This window comes from Glandiceps talaboti, chromosome 13 (assembly GCF_964340395.1).
Source record: "Glandiceps talaboti chromosome 13, keGlaTala1.1, whole genome shotgun sequence".
Classification (NCBI taxonomy): Eukaryota; Metazoa; Hemichordata; class Enteropneusta; family Spengelidae; genus Glandiceps; species Glandiceps talaboti.
The window spans coordinates 13,913,162-13,930,460 of record NC_135561.1 but is presented as its reverse complement, the minus strand read 5'-3'; the positions used below and the strand labels follow the sequence as shown (position 1 = coordinate 13,930,460).

Below are 17,299 nucleotides of genomic sequence, written 5' to 3'. Positions count from 1 at the left end.
AATTCTTTTTAGTGCACATTGGATATTTAATCTCAATTCATGCTTGTATGCAACATCAGAGCCAAGTAAACCACTTTATAAGATATTATATAATTTGGAATAGACTGAAATGTATATTGTTACATGTACTATTCAGAAAATATAAAGAAATATATTTAATTTTGAAAAAAAATGTGAAGCCCGCATAAGGATATATTGCCCATCACAAGAAAAAAATATATGGGTAGGTTGAACAGCTTTTTCATTTTTTTCTTTCAAAGTAGTTGCCGAAAAGATGTCACATTCAAAGTAAAAACAAATGAATGGTGCTTTCTCAAATAGGTAACACAACAAAATAATGATTTTCTTTACCCAACTCCCAAAACTGTTATGGCCTCGTTTATGTCGGAACCCAAGGTGCACTCAGTGAATTCTCCTTGTCATTATCATTATAATGGAAATTGAAGTTTGGATTTTGATGTCGAAGGTACAGCTCTGGTTACAAATTCAGGGATATTCTTTCCATAGCAAATTGTCGCTTCAAAATGAATTGCGGAATAACGCTAGTGTCAGTGTACAATGAGATAATCATATCAAACAACATTTTAACCAATTGCAAAGACAACGTCGAACACAATTATTGAAAGAAATATCTTCAAATAGTGGATCTTAAACTGCGTACCTAGTTTAATAGTTTTTCAGGGCCACCAAACATTCAAAAAAGAGATCTGCCGTTTTATCAGCATGAAATGTTTTAATATAAGGAACAAGATGTAAATAAGATCGAGCACATCTTCGGAGTCACTGCATGCAGTATGGCAGGCAACCTCACGTTGAACGATTTTTTCCGTCTTTTTTTTTTTGAGTTTCACTAGCTGACAGTATAATTGCGACTTGCTATCTTCAAATGAAGGAGACTACTGAACAAGACTACTGTTACTCGCAGAAAATGCACAGTGCATGTACGCACTTCTTTTGTACTTTCCCGCGCAAAGAAGTTTTAATTTGCTGCTAAAGGTTACAATTTTTAAGTGGACACATTTTAATTCAAAGTTAAGCCAGCGTACAATAGCGATATAAGATAGATATTAGCCATGAGTCAGTGTACAGTCACTTTAGTGAACTATCCATTGAAATCGCGCATGCTAGGAATCGTCACGTAAATAACGATTTTAATAGCATCGCTATTTATTCAAAAAGTAGTTTTTTTCTTTTTTGCCCCCTTGCCCCCCCCCCCCCACAGGCTACGGTACTACACAGTTAGAACGTAATCAAATATCACCACGTAGACCTCCTGTAGGATATTTTGCGTTTATCCCATTTTGTAAATATATACACTTGAATGTACGTACCTAATTCGTGAACGTACTTAGTTTGATATTAGCTTCACCACAGTATAGCTTTTGGAGGGAACTTGTCTAAGACTGTGACTGCATATATGGGGTTTCCTTAGCCCTGAAAGTGAAATACATTTGCCTAGATCAGCCCCCCCCCCCACCCTTCAACAACATTGATTCTCTTCTCCATTTTTTTTTCAGATTCGATCCCTAATCCTGATCATCACGCAAAAAAACACACTTGTCAATTTAATATCGTAGTGACGATACATATGAAGATTTCTAATTTCGAAATAAAGGCTATATCTTTACTTCACCCTTTCGAGTTCTTGTGTTCAATACTTGTATGCCGTTATTTATTTATGTATTTATTTATTTATTTATTTATTTATTTATTTATTTATTTATTTATTTATTTATTTATTTATTTATTTATTTATTTATTTATTTATTTATTTATCATTCATTCATTTATTTATTTATTTATTTATTTATTTATTTATTACACCTTTGCAACGGTGCATAAAAAGCTATTAAATAGGATAAAATATACAGACACAGAACCAATACACATGACAATACAATCAAACAAATCAACACTAAGAAACAAGAATGGTACTCCCCTGTCAAATTACAAGCATACTTAATATGCCAATAACTCTTAGTGACTCAAACTGGAATTCCTTCTATCCCATAATGATCTTATGAATGTTTTTGTCAACTTTGTGACCATTTCCCCAAAGTCGTGGTTGACCTTCCACAAAGCCCTACCCTAAGTTCAGACCCCCAGAATGAAATTTTCTGCATACATTATCATCACATCGTTATGTCACATTCCCAACACTTGGAGGGCGGGCAACGTCAAGCCTTGTAGAACCAGACAACAGAACGTCAATCAAATTCACCAGCTTACAATTTATACTTGCGACGCTTTATGAATATTTATGCGTTCGTTATTTAGACAATAAACCATGGACACATGCAATAGTCTTGGTTACCCAGACTCTCGCCGTTGAGGGTGCTACACCCTACGGGGGGGGGTGTTTTGTGTCAAAATAAAGTAGGCAGCGTATCATAAAAGCACCAGATTGATCGAAATTTTATTTGAAAATAGCTTTGTGTAAATACATTGATATGTTTTGGTTTTAAAAACAAAACAAAACAAACTGTAATGACTTATTTAAATATAGCACATCCTACACGGTGTTGCATCACCTGTGGGGAAACGTATTTTTTTTTAGCTGTGTACACGATAAATCAAATCAAATTGATTTGGGTCCGTGTCCAAAAATCAACGCCCTCAACGGTGATCATGATTTCTGCCCACGTACTTCAGTCCTCTGTCTGCACTGCTCATGAAGAATATCGACCACTGATCGACTTATACACTTTGGTATGTTAATATTTTTTTTCATATAACGTGGTACATCCATCAACGATAACAACAAATCATATGTGTTTGGTGAAGTTGTTTATGTAGTTTTTAATTGTGATTTGTAATTTTCATAAACAATAATCGTTTCGCGATCGTTGGTACCCCTTTCCATTCTCAATCTGTTTAATTAATATCTGCTGAATGCTGTAGGAAAACTACTAAATTTTCTTCCCTACGACAGTAAGCTTATGTTGTCATAGTTTTTTAAATTCCAGAACGACAAAATAAAGTAACGACGCATAATTGTGAAGGAATAAACATAAATAAAGGATATTGACAAGTTGAGAAAGTGCATAGTATATAGAACGCGCATGCGTAGTCTTTGTGCCGCAATGCATCCTTGGGTAAAACCACCAAAAACCATTGCATAGTATAGTATATAGGCCATGCATATGCGTACTAGTCATTGAGCTGCTGCAAGAGCTATTACAAGCTAGAGTTGCATTTGTTACATAGACGATGACAGTTCTGGTAATTATATTATTAATTGTCCTTTTTTTTCTTTTGTAGGTTGTGGTGCCGGCCTTGCCTACTTACCATGCATTGAGATTGTAGGTTTATATTTTAAGAAAAGATTATCACTAGCTTTAGGATTAGCCATGGCTGGAAGTGGAGCAGGACAGTTTGTTTTATCTGTAGTCACCCAGCAACTGGTTGATACATACGGGTGGAGAGCAACTCTAATGATATTGTCTGCAGTTACGGCACATATTTCTGTGGCGGGTGCTCTTCTGAGGCCCCTGGGAAAAAACCACCCGGTCCGCATCTTGACAAACCGGTTCTCGAAAACCAACCGTGTGGAATATCCAGAAAATGAACAAAGAGGGTGTGCTATAAGGGAACATGATACAACAAAATGCCCTCTCGACTTAAGCAATGAAAAACTCAGTGCAGAACTTGAAAATACGAACAAAGAAATCGACAAAAGTGAAAGTGGGGATATCAGCTGTAGTGAATCATTAACAAGACCAACGTCAGATGCAAAGGGAAATAACAGACGTCTCAGCAAATCAAAGTGTCAGGCCTGTTTTAATGCATGTGTACGTGGCATTCCTAGTAGATTTATCTATATTTAAAGAACCGATATATTACGTCATCATTTTAACAGCCCTTTGTCATATTGTAGGTCATGGGATAGTAGCAATTCACATGGTGAGTACGGCTGTCATTGTCGGCCTTTTACTAATAAGTGAATCAGATAAGGTTGGGAAATAGAGTGACATATAAGAGTGCTTGGCACTACGGGTCCATGGCGAGACATGACAAAACCCTTGTGTCGTTAGCGTTTCCGGCAAAGTGGAGAAAACTAGTTGAGAATAATATAATTATACTTTCGCAAGCTTAATTTAAGAAACTATGAGGAAAGAAGAGTGATTCCAAATGTTTTGACTCATATTTCGAGTACCGCAGTACCATTTACTCAGATGAGATGCGTGTTGCCAAGACATTCTCACAACCAGGGTGAAAATTCCACTTTTTCACACTTTCAACTTGGCTTAACCTGTGCATGGTACAATTTGTAGTTGTTTCATTAGAGGTACAGCTTTATTTCTAGAAAGTTTTCGCTGTCACTATGTCACTCAATATTCTATTCTGTTCTGTCTGTCTGTCTGTCTGTCTGTCTGTCTGTCTGTCTGTCTGTCTGTCTGTCTGTCTGTTTCACCAATTACGTAAAAACCTGCTAGCTCAGTTCTAATGCAAATTTAGTACACATTCTTTAGGGTAATAGCTAGAACTGGTTAGTTTTTTAGGCACCCATGTGTGTGTGTGTAAGGCAGTTAGCATAATTTATACAATCTATGTTCTGACAGTTGATCTAGTGGTAGACGCCCCTGTGTAAAAATGGAACAGTCCATTATCCACATGCTCACCGTTCACAGGAGACATTCCTATCAAATATGGTATAGTTGCGTACTATTATCGTACCCTCTACTATTTTGGTTCACCTTTATGAGTTTTACAAACTAACAGACTAAGTTCTTTTTATTCAATTCCATAGGTAAGGCGAGCGCTCGACTTTGGAATGTCAAGCACACATAGTTCTCTGATACCGGCTGTGATGGGGCTGTCTCAGATGGTTGGAAGACCTCTGTTTGGTGCTGTAGGCAACTTATCGAAAGTAAAGCCATACATGTTGTACAGTTATGCAATGGCACAATGTGGTATTTTCACGATTGTTAGTATTTATACCAGAAGTTTTACAGGTACAGCTATGATTACTAGTTGTTGGCGGTTTTTTTTCACTTCCGTCCTAATCCCTCCTTTTTGCAAAGAGGATGTTTTAATCTATTTTTGGAGAGTTCATAGATAAAATGATGTACGCTTGGTGTTTCACTCATGGGAGATTACGCTTTTTGACACAGAGCTAGACATATTTCAACTCTAGACTGAAAATAACAGAGACACAATACACAGAATGGGATTCATTGCCCAATCATATTAAACAGAGGTAAGCATAATTTGATATTCTTTCACAGTGCAATACAATGATTTTAATGGCTGTAGTTATATTTTTTCTCAACATTCCAACTTGACTCTTTTACATCCCAACTATGCACGGCACCTATGTAATTATCTCTTTTGCTCTAGAAGTTGTCTGAGGGTGTGTAATAAATGTCATGTCACTTGAGTGAAACACCAAGCCTACATCATTTTAGCTGTAAAGGCAGTTTCTGTGCGTCCCATTTAAAGAGTGGAAACGTTCGTACCTTTTAAAGACAGTTCATGTTGTTTAGTTCATGTTCATCCATATTAAAGAAAGTTCAAGTTCTTCCTTTTTAAAGTGAGTACACCCCCCCCCTCTTTTAAATATATTTCGTGTTTCTTTATTTCATGGAGCGTGCATGTACGTGTTCTTCCTCCCGAAGTGCCATGTCATTGACAATCGCTTAAGACAGTAAATAGAAAGAATTCACGTTCGTACTTGTTACTGTGAGTACAAGTTCTTCAAAAATGTATTTGGCACTTGGCAAAGTTATACCATCACTGTGAAGAACGCCTTTAATTGATATTTTGCAGGTCAGTTCATCTATGCAATTATATTCGGTATGGGTTTAGGTGGATATATCATACATATTCCCCTTGTTGTAGCTCACTTTTTGGACCCTTCAAAGCTCGCTGCTGGTTCTTCGTTTATCTTCCAAGTGCACGGCATAACTGTTATAATCCTATCACCATTCTCAGGTAAGTACGGGGTCATGACCTGTACTCATATACATAATATATTAATACATTTTATACATTTAAATGTTATTCCCCTATATTTTTCTTCGTTCAGCCAAGGCAAATACGAATGTTATAAGGGGCTTTGTCACTACGAGTCGCTAGACGAGTAGTGACAAAACCCTTAGGTCACGAGTATTTTTCTGCTGAATGGAGAAAAATGTTGGAGAATAACATAATTATAACAGTGCCAGCAATATCAAAGAAAAGTGGGTGAAAGTTACGGCAATGTAGGACGTTTTGACTGGTATGTCGAACACTGTGATGTAGACGCGCGTTGAAGTGATCTACGCGCGTTGTCGTGACGTAGAACGACCAGAGTATAAACTCCATATTTTTGTTCAAATTGGTTAATAGTATAATTGTGTATATCAATGTGCATGAATCGTAGTTCTGTCGGTATTTTTTTTACTAAACTTATCAAATGACATTTTATCAAAGCCGACCTTTGAAAAAAATAGCATATTAAATAAATTGAATGAAATTGCGATACAAAAGTAACTGATTATTTTCGTAAATGAATTTTGTGAAACATTAGCATGACGTTTTTTTATATTTATAAAATTTTTACTTTTTCACACAATTAGGGCATAGAGCACTGGATTGATAAATGATATAGTAATACGTACCATTATGCATTAAATGTTGCATACCATTCTTTCATACTGAACAGGTTCTAGCCACAACCCCCCCCCCCCCTCAGTTACAGGAATGGCCTACAATACCCATAAGTCCATGCATGCAGCCGTTTGTGTATATCCCTATATCTGTTTTTACAACCCAAACCATTGACACAACTGTTTCGGGTGCAATATGGGATATACATATATGCACGTTGCTTTATTTTGCAGCTTTTTCCAGTATGTCTGAACAGTAGCCATATACAAGTCACATTTTTACGTTACTATAATTAGAAAAAAACAACCGAGAAACTTGAGAAAACCTGGAAACTCATTAATTGTCATTACAAATGATCTGTTTTGTTAGGATGTATGCGTGATGTGTCTGGTGACTACAATGGTGCCTTCTGGCTATCTGGATCGGCTCTCATTGTTGGGGCCGTGTTTGCAATACTTTTACCAGTATTCGATAGGACTATCAAAAGAAGAAAAGCAAATAAAGGTTATGAAATGGTTGAGAAATACGAATTAAAACCGGACGAAAGAAAAGAAGTGCTGTTAGTGGCAGAATGTACAAGTTCTCTGTAAGAAATTTGCGAAAAAAATCATAGCTCACATATCGTAACCATAGTGACCAACAAACACACTCATTATAAAAGGTCCAGTGTCTTCATTACAGTATGCAAACTTTAGACAGTATATTTTGTAAATTTCTTTGAATGATAAAGCTAAAACAACCTAAGACTTTGCTTTCAGTGGTTGATTTTATGGTGTGAAATATACCTCCATTCTGGACAATTCTCTACAAGCTTATATAATGTGAAAGCTTTCTCCAAGTTACCCTCAACAACACACATACACACACACACGCACTCATTCTTCCCCTGTGTTGTGTCTGTCCGATAGTCTCTTGTGTCTGTCTGTATGTATGTATGTATGTCTGTCTGTCTGTCTGCCTGTCTGTCTGTCTATTTGTCTGTCTGTCTGTCTGTCTGACTGACTGACTATGTCTGTCTGTCTATCTGTCTCTATGTATGCATGTATGTATGTATGTATGTATGTATGTATGTATGTATGTATGTATGTATGTATGTATCTCTCAGTTTCATTCATATATTTTTGTGGGGTTGAGATACGACATCTTGAATTACACTGAATTACCATGAGACCAATCACGTGACAAAATCATCTTGACGGCCACATTTTGTCTTAAAATTCTATTGCAGTAGCTATCCAGCAATATGGAATGAATACTTTTGGCTAATTATCTAGACACAGTCACCCAACACCTGATTTCCATTCTGATGATATAGCCGTGTCTATTGTTGTGATTTATGCACATTTATATTCTGTATACCATCCATGTATTGATAGAATTGTTCAAATTCTGAGAGAGTCAACCTCGGACGATCACATGATGTCACAAAAGTTCAATAAATGAACTTTGTTCCTTTAGTAGGGATTCCTGAACCTCATTTTGAATTCACACTTCTAAGGCCTAACAAAAAAGATTGTGTGGTTCCGATTACGCTCAATTTTAAAATAGGTGGGTTAGGTAGATTTTGTGTCTAATTGATCAATGACGTTGGAATACGCAAGCAACATTTGAGAGATAACGTTGAACATGCGTAACATGTGAGAGATGACGTACATGGAACGTACATGAAGGTCTCGACTTCCACCACACACGTGAGCAAGCTTATAGTCCTAATACGAGACATAGGGCGTGTTTGGTAGACAAAACTCTCGCGGACATTTCGAAACGTTTTGTTCATGAACGACTAATTGTGAGGTGACTCGCCAAAAGCCGAGAAGGTGGCCACGAATTCTCACTTCATCGGCGAACTTGTGTTTTTGTGTTGGATTACTTACTGCTCATTAGTTTTGATTCACCTCTGTCTGCAAAACAGTTCATGGTCACTTACAACAAATTCTCGTCGGCATAATGGTACGATCGATTTGACGTACAATGCAAGATAAACATGGTTAAGGTCACGCTTCAAAGATCACTTCGTTAGCATAAGAATAGTATAAACAGATGTAAAATCCGATGTTTCGAATAAATATTCTTTTTCAAGGTAATATCAAGGTAATATCGGCGAGATTTAGACATGTTAGGTAAGTACCTGAACATATTATGTATGTATGTACGTACGTACGTATGTATGTACGTACGTACGTACGTACGTACGTACGTATGTATGTATGTACGTACGTACGTATGTATGTATGTATGTATGTATGTATGTATGTATGTATGTATGTATGTATGTATGTATGTGTGTGTGTGTGTATGTATGTATGTATGTATGTATGTATGTATGTATGTATGTATGTATGTATGTGTGTATGTGTGTATGTATGTATGTATGTATGTATGTATGTATGTATGTATGTATGTATGTATGTATGTATGTGATACTAGTAATGAATGAAGTTTGAGTTTGCAGATAAACAAGAGGGTAATCTGACACTAAAATAAATGACCACGCATAGTCTCAGTGAATTTTATTGGGTTAATTGTTTACTTCCCAACTAATAACCAACAAGATTACTTGTCTGCTACCGCATAGCAAAACGGACAGCCTATAAATTTCTACAGTAAGATGATGGAGCAAATTAAGTTTTGAAATTAGGAGATGTATTTAAATAAATATAGGAGTTTCGCACGTCATACAGAAATGGAAGTGTCCTTAACGGTGGCATTATTAATGCATCTATAGTAAAGTCGTGTTGGTATGTTAGAGAACCTTACGTGCCCATACCTATTATGCAGTCTGGTTTTCGGTGGTCTGAGGTGTAATAGAAACTTCCATCAACCACTCTAATGAGATGTGGGGATTTTTAGTGTTCCTAATATATATTGTCTTATAATAAAATAAAATAAAATAAAATAAAATATAGTATAGTATAGTTCAATATGATATAATATAATATAATATAATATAATATAATATAAATAATAATTATATAAACTGGCAGTGTTTGTAATTAGGGCAACCTTTAGGCATCTCGAATAAATAAATAATATAAATAAATAAACAAACAAACAAACAAACAAATAAATATACAAATAAATTAACGAAATCATTAAATAAATAGTCAATAAATTGATAAGTAAGTTAATAAATGAGTAAATAAATATAAATTGTTCACAACCTGTAGTTTGAGAAACATAATATATATCAAAGTGTATATACATATTAAGTTGTTCATATTTACGAGTAGAGCATTTGGGACATATTCAGCATCTTATTTCCTGAATTACCCATGAGGATTGTTAAATATTTAAACCCGTTATAGAACTTTTCATTTTTGCTCTCTAGTGCAACATATATGTATTATTAAACAGCCACGCATACCCACTGTGTTAACATGTCAAGGTTACTTACGGTCACACACAACAATTGCGTCAGCCTGTACACTTCTGCTCTCTTGTGCGCATTTCGATTGTGTATGTATATACTAGTAATAGTATACCACTGAGCATATTTACTTCGATCACAATCAGACGACGGACTGAAACAAAGCATGACGTAACAGTTGGCAACGACTACACGCAGTGTCTGTCAAACGTTTCAAGGTCTCGATTTTCATTGAATACAGGAATATACCACACAAAGTATGCGGAAATATTGATCAACTAGTGCGGATAGGACGTTCATTGTACTGAGTTGGTGATACATAGGGTGAGTTGAGTGGCCAGTCGGGCATATCTGGAGAGAGTGTACGTTCTAAATGTTCTTTTTTATGTTCACCCTCTCAATTCCATGTTGTTACTATAACCTCTACCGTACTAACTTATTGGTGACGGTATTGGTGTAGTATTACCTTAGCCACAACAAACCCGGCACAGTGTATTATAAGAAACACACGACATACTTAAATCGATATACGGAGCTAATTCGCTATATGTTGTCAAATTTGGCATGATGTTTGGAAAAGGAGGTGTGAGTCATTTATCATATGTGGCCTCACATTACGTGTCATATATGTTATCGTTTGTGTGCTAAGTTACTCTTGTTGACATTAGACATGACAGAATCGATCGTATGGCTGACCCCGTTTGACCTATTAAAATTAGACCACGAACTCAATAATTATGGCTTGACCCATTTATCAAACAAGGCACGTGCTAAAGGTATAATAGTGCAACGACAGCTGACCTCCACAATACTCATTCATCAACGCACACCAAGGGTTTCAATGCTAGTGCAATGTATTTACACACAGCTGTCGTGCACTTTGGGCCTAATGTCGTTTTTATAAAAACGGTTAGCAAATCGTACATTAGCACGTCCCACATTGAACTATTGTTTCACTTTAGTGAAATTCAACATGACCCAATTTGACATGTAGTGTGTGTTTTACCTCTCCACCTTCTCAAATTTGTACACATTGTGGACAATCAGTTGCTCTAGGAAAGGTAATGAAATACTGATTGCTGCGGTAGTGCAAGTCTGGACCGTTATTTTATCATGTTAGTTCGAACTGTATGATTGCTACATGACTATTTATGTGTCTACGCATACACATCTTGCCACGCTTCATATTGTTGACAATGGATGTCGCATTTCGTTTCACGAGAAAAATATTTCACATGCTTAAATCATACTACAAGCATTTATACAAATATTTGAAAACTATGATGTACTCTATCACTCTATATATAGCCAGCATTATATATGAAAGTTACATGCTGCCAACTTTAATATATGCATAGATAATTATATCCCAGACAATAACAAATGCTAGAAAAATATAAATAGCCGTAACCCTACCGTGGTAACTATGAATTATTTTTTTAATGATCTCTGAAAGTATTCATATTACCGTCCGATGGTCTTCTCCATTAAGCAGCGCTGAAGGTCAAGAATCTTTACCTCAGTAATTTGTTGGTTGCGATAACAGATTTAGGATTTACTATGTATCGAGATTACACACATACAGGGCAGTGAAAACAAAAATTACCTTTAGTAGCACTGGAAAATGTTTGGAATAATTTTTTTACTTCAATGTATTGGCGATTATCAATCAGGGATAAGGCTTTAGCTGGACATGGTTGACTACCTGAGTTGGAGACTTTAAGAGGGACTTCTATTTTGACGTTTGAAATGCTGTAAGCGATAGTATTACGTATATTCTCATGAATCTTTCTATATATTCAGTAACATTACAGGCTTTGATGACTAATTTTTAGATGTCTGACGTCAGTGCCAATGATACGGACCCTCCTGATGGTGGATGGGGTTGGTTCGTTGTCCTAGCAACCTTCGTCGTCACCGCTTTGGGTACAGGTAGCTTCTATGCATTTGGAGTTCTGTATGTGGCATTCTTAGATGCGTTTGGTGAATCAAAAGCCGCAACTTGTAAGCATATTCTACACTTATTAGTTATTAATTAGGAATAGCACTGGTTCTACTTGACTCTGTTTACATTACATGCTTATCGCTTGCAGCAAGCTTGCGACATGGTTGCAAGTGATCCAATGTTAATGACCTTTGTAATTTATGCATATAAAAGTATGACATTGGACATTGTGATGTTCATGTCCTACCCCCCCCCCCCCCCAGTTTGTATAAAGATACCCCATGTCGGGCCGGTTACTAAAAGATTAAATTCATAATACATTTTTAGAGAGAGCTTTCTAATAAGACCATGACATGACCGTTGGGCCTCATCTTCAAGGTCAAATAGCCACAATTTTTCTTTATACCATAACTCAAGAAGTTGAATACACAGATACTCTATTCAAGTGTCCAGACCCATATTGTCGGAATTGAACTTTCTTTTTATACCTTGCCCTTTAACCTAGACCTCCATCTTGAAGTTCAATAGGAAATCTCAATAATTTGGGAAGATTTGTACCTATAGAAACAACATTCAAGTGTCTGAATTGATCTCCAGCTTTAATCCAAACTCTAGATTTGACATTAAGGCTCAAGGTCAAATGGCAAGTTACCCAATGATGTCAGAGTTTCATATCTAGGTATATCGTTTATCTGTGTGCACCCACATTGTTAGAGATAAGCTTTCTATTCAGACACTACAACTTGTAAAGATCAAATTGACATGTTCACATACTGCACAAGGTCACCATTCACTTGAGTACACCAATTATGTTATCAGCGGTAATGTTTCTGATAAGATATAACACAATGACCCTGATCTTCATTTTCAAGGTCAAGTAGCATTTTTACCCCATACTTTTGGAGTGTTGCACATATAGACACAATTCAAGTGTATACAGACACACTTTTAGAAATGGGCAATCTGTTGAAAAGCTGACCCTTGACCTTGATCATCGATCTTAAGCCTCAAATGATAATTTGCTAATAAATTTGAAAGTATTTCCATTCATCTAGATTAAATATAAGTGCCTACAGTTAAACTTTTTATTATTTTTTATCTACGTCTTGTACTATTTATAGATTTCCATTTTCTCCTATATTTTGTATGGGCCATAATGTTATGTTAAGAGCATACATTTGAATTAATGGTGTTCTGAACTTGGTAGTGAATCATAAGAACATATTTTAAAACCAAATAAGAGTGCATTTTTGTGTTTTGGCCTGTATGTGTTCTGTAGACGACTTGCTAATATGTGAGATATGAGTTAAGAGCAAATGTTGTCTTCATATTTAACGTAACACATTAATTAATTTTCATAAAAATTGTATTTCAGCATTAGCCGGTACTATTTCAGCCTTTGGAATTGTTATGATGGGCTCTGTTGGCCTTGCATCATCTGGACATTTTGGACACCGTAAAACGGTGATGGCTGCGGGCATGATTACATCAGCCGGACTCTTTGCGACTTCTTTTACGACGTCTCTATATCAAGTGTATTTCACTTACGGTATAGCAGGTAAGTAATTCAATGCAAACGCACGTGCATGAGCGTGCACACACCCACCCCAACCCCCAACCCCACACACACACGCGCGCGCGTGTACGTAGCGGTACACACTCTCCATACACATCCCAAGAGCAGTCTTGTCTTTCTTCCTGTATCTCAATCTCTCTGTTCGCCCCTGTCTATATCGGTTGTCCTCTACCTCTGACTGCCTCTCTTTCAGTTTGTCGTCTGCCCAGATTTTTTGCACGTTTATCGTAAATCTGTTTGCATATGAAGTCGATTGGAGCGTTACTGCTGCTTTTGCCACAGTTGCTAGAAATGACCTTATTTTGTTACTTGTTTCACCAATTAGGTTGTGGCATAGGAATGGCGGTTATACCATCCGTTGAAATGATTGGTGTGTACTTCAAAAGACGATTACCACTTGCTATTGGACTAGCTATGGCGGGAAGCGGTGCAGGACAATTTACATTATCTGTAGTGAGTCAGATTCTGATAGATAAGTATGGATGGCGAGGAACATTAATGATATTGTCTGCAATGTCAGCGAACATGTGTGTGGCTGGCGCCCTCTTAAGACCCTTGACATTTGAACATTCCAAGCCTTTGGAGTACAAAACACTTCCTGTAAACGAAAATCAATCTATAGAAAATGATACGAAAGAAGATATTCGTAATGGTTCAGAGACATATATGACCAACCATGTGAACGATAACAACTGCCTTGAAACATTTGCAAGGACTAAGTTAGAAAAACGGAAACCTCGAAGCAAATTAGGGTGTATTGGCGGCCTAAAATCCTTTTTAGGATCACTTTATGATGTGTCATTATTCAAGGAACCGATTATGTATCTGGTCATTGTAACTGGCTGCTGTCAGTCCGTAGGCCATAATATTGTCATTATTCAAATAGTAAGTAGAAGTATACATATTATAGTGTAAACTTTATATAATTGTCCATTATGTAGCTGTAGACACAGCTCATAATTATTATGTACAGATATTGCTTTGAATAGTACTTAAGAAATTTGAAATTAATGTATATCATTATTTATACAAATACCATATGATGAAAGCTGTCTTAATATTCCTTCAGAGATGAAGTACACCATTCATGTATCTGGATGGACACTGTGATGAGACTTGTTGGTCGTTTGTTATCAAGGAAGTTCGTAGTTTTTTTTTAGATTGTTCATTCCATGGTTAATTTGAATAGGATATTTGTTTATTGTGTTTTCTCACACTTTTGTCACTTGTATGTTTGCTAATAAACCCCTTTACAACATTTGCTTTCCCCAATTCAAAGTGGCCATATGGATGAGGATTTTGTATTTATTTTAGATTTTCAATTTACAAAACAATTTTATGTATGGGTTCCTACTTGAAATATTAATGTGAAACAACATTGACTAAGTCTGTGTTTGTAACTCAATAAACTAAAAGCTGTACAAAGTTTGTTCTTGTACGTACAATAACAAACTTTTTACACATTTATTGTGCTTTAGCAATTTATTGAGTTACAAAGAAGGACTTGGCATATGTTGTTGACATTTGATTTTTCTCAAGTAGGATCATCATAATAAAATAGTTGTATGAATTAAAGATCCAAAATAAATACCAAATCGTCATCCATATGACCACTTTAAGATTCACCAATCTGTTTAAATTCTCTTAATTTCATTTCATCCCATAGGTAAAGCGTGCACGTGAGTTTGGGATATCAAGCACACTTAGTTCCTTCGTGCCAGCCGTAATGGGTCTATCACAGTTAACCGGAAGACCTTTCTGGGGTGCGATGGGAAACTCACCGAAAGTCAAATCTTATGTAATATATGCACTTGCCATGGTAATCTGTGGAGTGAGCAGTATTATCAGTATTTACACAAAGAGTTTTGCAGGTAATATAGGCAATATTAGCGTGTGAATGACCATTTTTAGGTCATCTGACCTTTTAAGTTCTATAGTACTATAGGAAGGTCTAGTGGATATTTATTAGTATTATTTGTTAGTATATATTGGCTATATTAGCTTCAATATCCAATTGGAAATATTCATCTGTAAAATATGAAAAGTACCGTGTATGGCAAAATGGCAAAGTTTGTTAGGTAAACTATTTAGCAGCATACCAATAGAACGATTAACGTCGGAGTTAGTAAGGATTCCGATACAACTTATCTTGGATTGGGTGCATAGTTTAAATCGCAGTTGTTTTATATACAGCACTTGAATTATATTTGCACTATTTTTCATCATGTTATGGTTCCAAGATTACTAAATGTACCATTGTCGAAAAGTTGTCTGCATCTCTGCATGCGTATACTGATCTTTTCAGTAGTGGCATGTACATGTCTTGACACGCACCAATTCAACATCAAATTGTATCTTTGCTGCTACAGTATGGAATTCATACGTATTGAAATATTCAGTTTCAATGACACATAACATCTTTAAGAAGCCCAAATTTAACTAGTGCTATCACGGTAGCTATATATACATGTACGATTAGCAATCTGATAGATGGAAAGATGATTCAAAACCATGGCTGGATGATTATGGAATTTGCACACTCTGTTAATGTTGAACAGCTGATTGAACCAGCAAATAACTGTGTTATCATTGACCATAGATCTAGAGTATAACATGTATGTCTATACCTTGTCCTACAGGTCAATTGGTTTACATTATTCTCTTTGGTATTGGTCTTGGAGGTTATATCATCTTAATTCCAGTAGTTATCGCACATTTTCTTGGCGCCAAAAGGATGGGATATGGTATGACGTATGTTTGGCAAGTACACGGCATTGTGGGTTTGTTCATAGCCCCATTGTCAGGTAAGTGATAAATTTAACGTTATTGTTCTTTAAGCAGATAGGACTTTCTGATAGTGTCGAAATGTAAGGATGTGCATATTGACAACTTATCAAATCTCAAAGGAACAGCGTCCATAATGTACGTATTTCTTGTTGATAAATCGAGTTTCAGGTGTGATGTGAACACGTATAGAACGACATAAGAGGAGGGGGGGGGCGGTTCACTTAACCACGAGTACATTCTAGTACACTATCCAATAAAAAACTTTAAGGAATGAGAAAAAAATTCAAAATATTTTCTGCTGCAAAGTTTGTAAAAGGTATTTCGTGTGGCTTGATCAGAGATTTGCGACATAGACACAAATCATATGCAATAGAGGTTGCTATCCACATGCAACAAGGACAAATGAGTCAATAACATCCCTGAAACGTGTCACGAGAAAGACAACTATGAACAACTTTATAAACTGAATATTTCAAAAAAAATTAATCCTTACCATAAAATGTTATTATAACTTACAGGGTGGATGCGTGATACCTCTGGGATCTATGATGGAGTTTTTTGGTTAGCTGGGGTATCACTGGTAATGGGGGCTATAGTTGCATTGCTTCTACCACTAGTTAATAAACTCGTACAAAGAAAACGCCAAACTTCTGATATCATGGACAAAAGAGTGTCGTACCACAGAGGACCTGAACATTTGTTAGTTGAAGAATTTATGACGACACTCTGATGACGTATCAAAATTGAAGACAACATGATAGAAAATCAATTTGTTGATAGTTCTATTTTCTGAAACATTATTTCATCGATTAGCGTCACATCTTCTTTTTCGTATCCTCAATGCTGTATCAATATTCATTAATATTCTAGAGGCAGTCGAGCTGTCAATTCGATTTGCAGAGCCTATAAAGAATTTTTCTCTTAAATAGCTTTCCGATTTCTTATTTAACTGCACATATTGCCTTGCTCTTATGCTGTATTTAAAAAAGATATTATGAATCTATTTTTCTAGTAACCGGAAACATCACATAAC

At 36.1% G+C, this 17,299-nt stretch overlaps 2 protein-coding genes across 3 annotated transcripts in view; both read left to right on the top strand.

Annotated features, from left to right (window-relative positions):
• LOC144444286 (monocarboxylate transporter 12-like) overlaps positions 1-7,286 on the top strand; it is a 154,469-nt gene extending 147,183 nt beyond the window's left edge. Inside the window, exons 3-6 of the mRNA XM_078133700.1 lie at positions 3,262-3,791; positions 4,751-4,955; positions 5,770-5,934; positions 6,961-7,286. Of these exons, the coding sequence (XP_077989826.1) occupies positions 3,262-3,791; positions 4,751-4,955; positions 5,770-5,934; positions 6,961-7,181 (1,121 nt within the window). The 3' untranslated portion in view covers positions 7,182-7,286. The remainder of the gene's footprint in view (positions 1-3,261; positions 3,792-4,750; positions 4,956-5,769; positions 5,935-6,960) is intronic.
• Positions 7,287-10,088: 2,802 nt separating this feature from the next.
• On the top strand, positions 10,089-17,299 carry LOC144444994 (monocarboxylate transporter 12-like). Of its 2 annotated transcripts, none has more exons than XM_078134545.1 (7): positions 10,089-10,282; positions 11,794-11,962; positions 13,279-13,461; positions 13,805-14,364; positions 15,146-15,350; positions 16,119-16,283; positions 16,785-17,299. In XM_078134545.1, the coding sequence occupies exons 2-7, from the start codon at positions 11,794-11,796 to the stop codon at positions 16,994-16,996; spliced, it is 1,494 nt and encodes a 497-aa protein (XP_077990671.1). In that variant the 5' UTR covers positions 10,089-10,282; the 3' UTR covers positions 16,997-17,299. The 2 variants fall into 2 exon arrangements, with proteins under 2 accessions (XP_077990671.1, XP_077990670.1); XM_078134544.1 differs by having other exon boundaries at positions 11,762-11,962.

Coding starts and splice junctions, on each gene's coding strand:
- LOC144444994 (XM_078134545.1), top strand. CDS start 11,794: ATGTCTGACGTCAGTGCCAATGATACGGACCCTCCTGATGGTGGATGG. Junction 11,963..13,278: donor TGAATCAAAAGCCGCAACTT/GTAAGCATATTC, acceptor ATTGTATTTCAG/CATTAGCCGGTACTATTTCA. Junction 14,365..15,145: donor ATATTGTCATTATTCAAATA/GTAAGTAGAAGT, acceptor TTCATCCCATAG/GTAAAGCGTGCACGTGAGTT.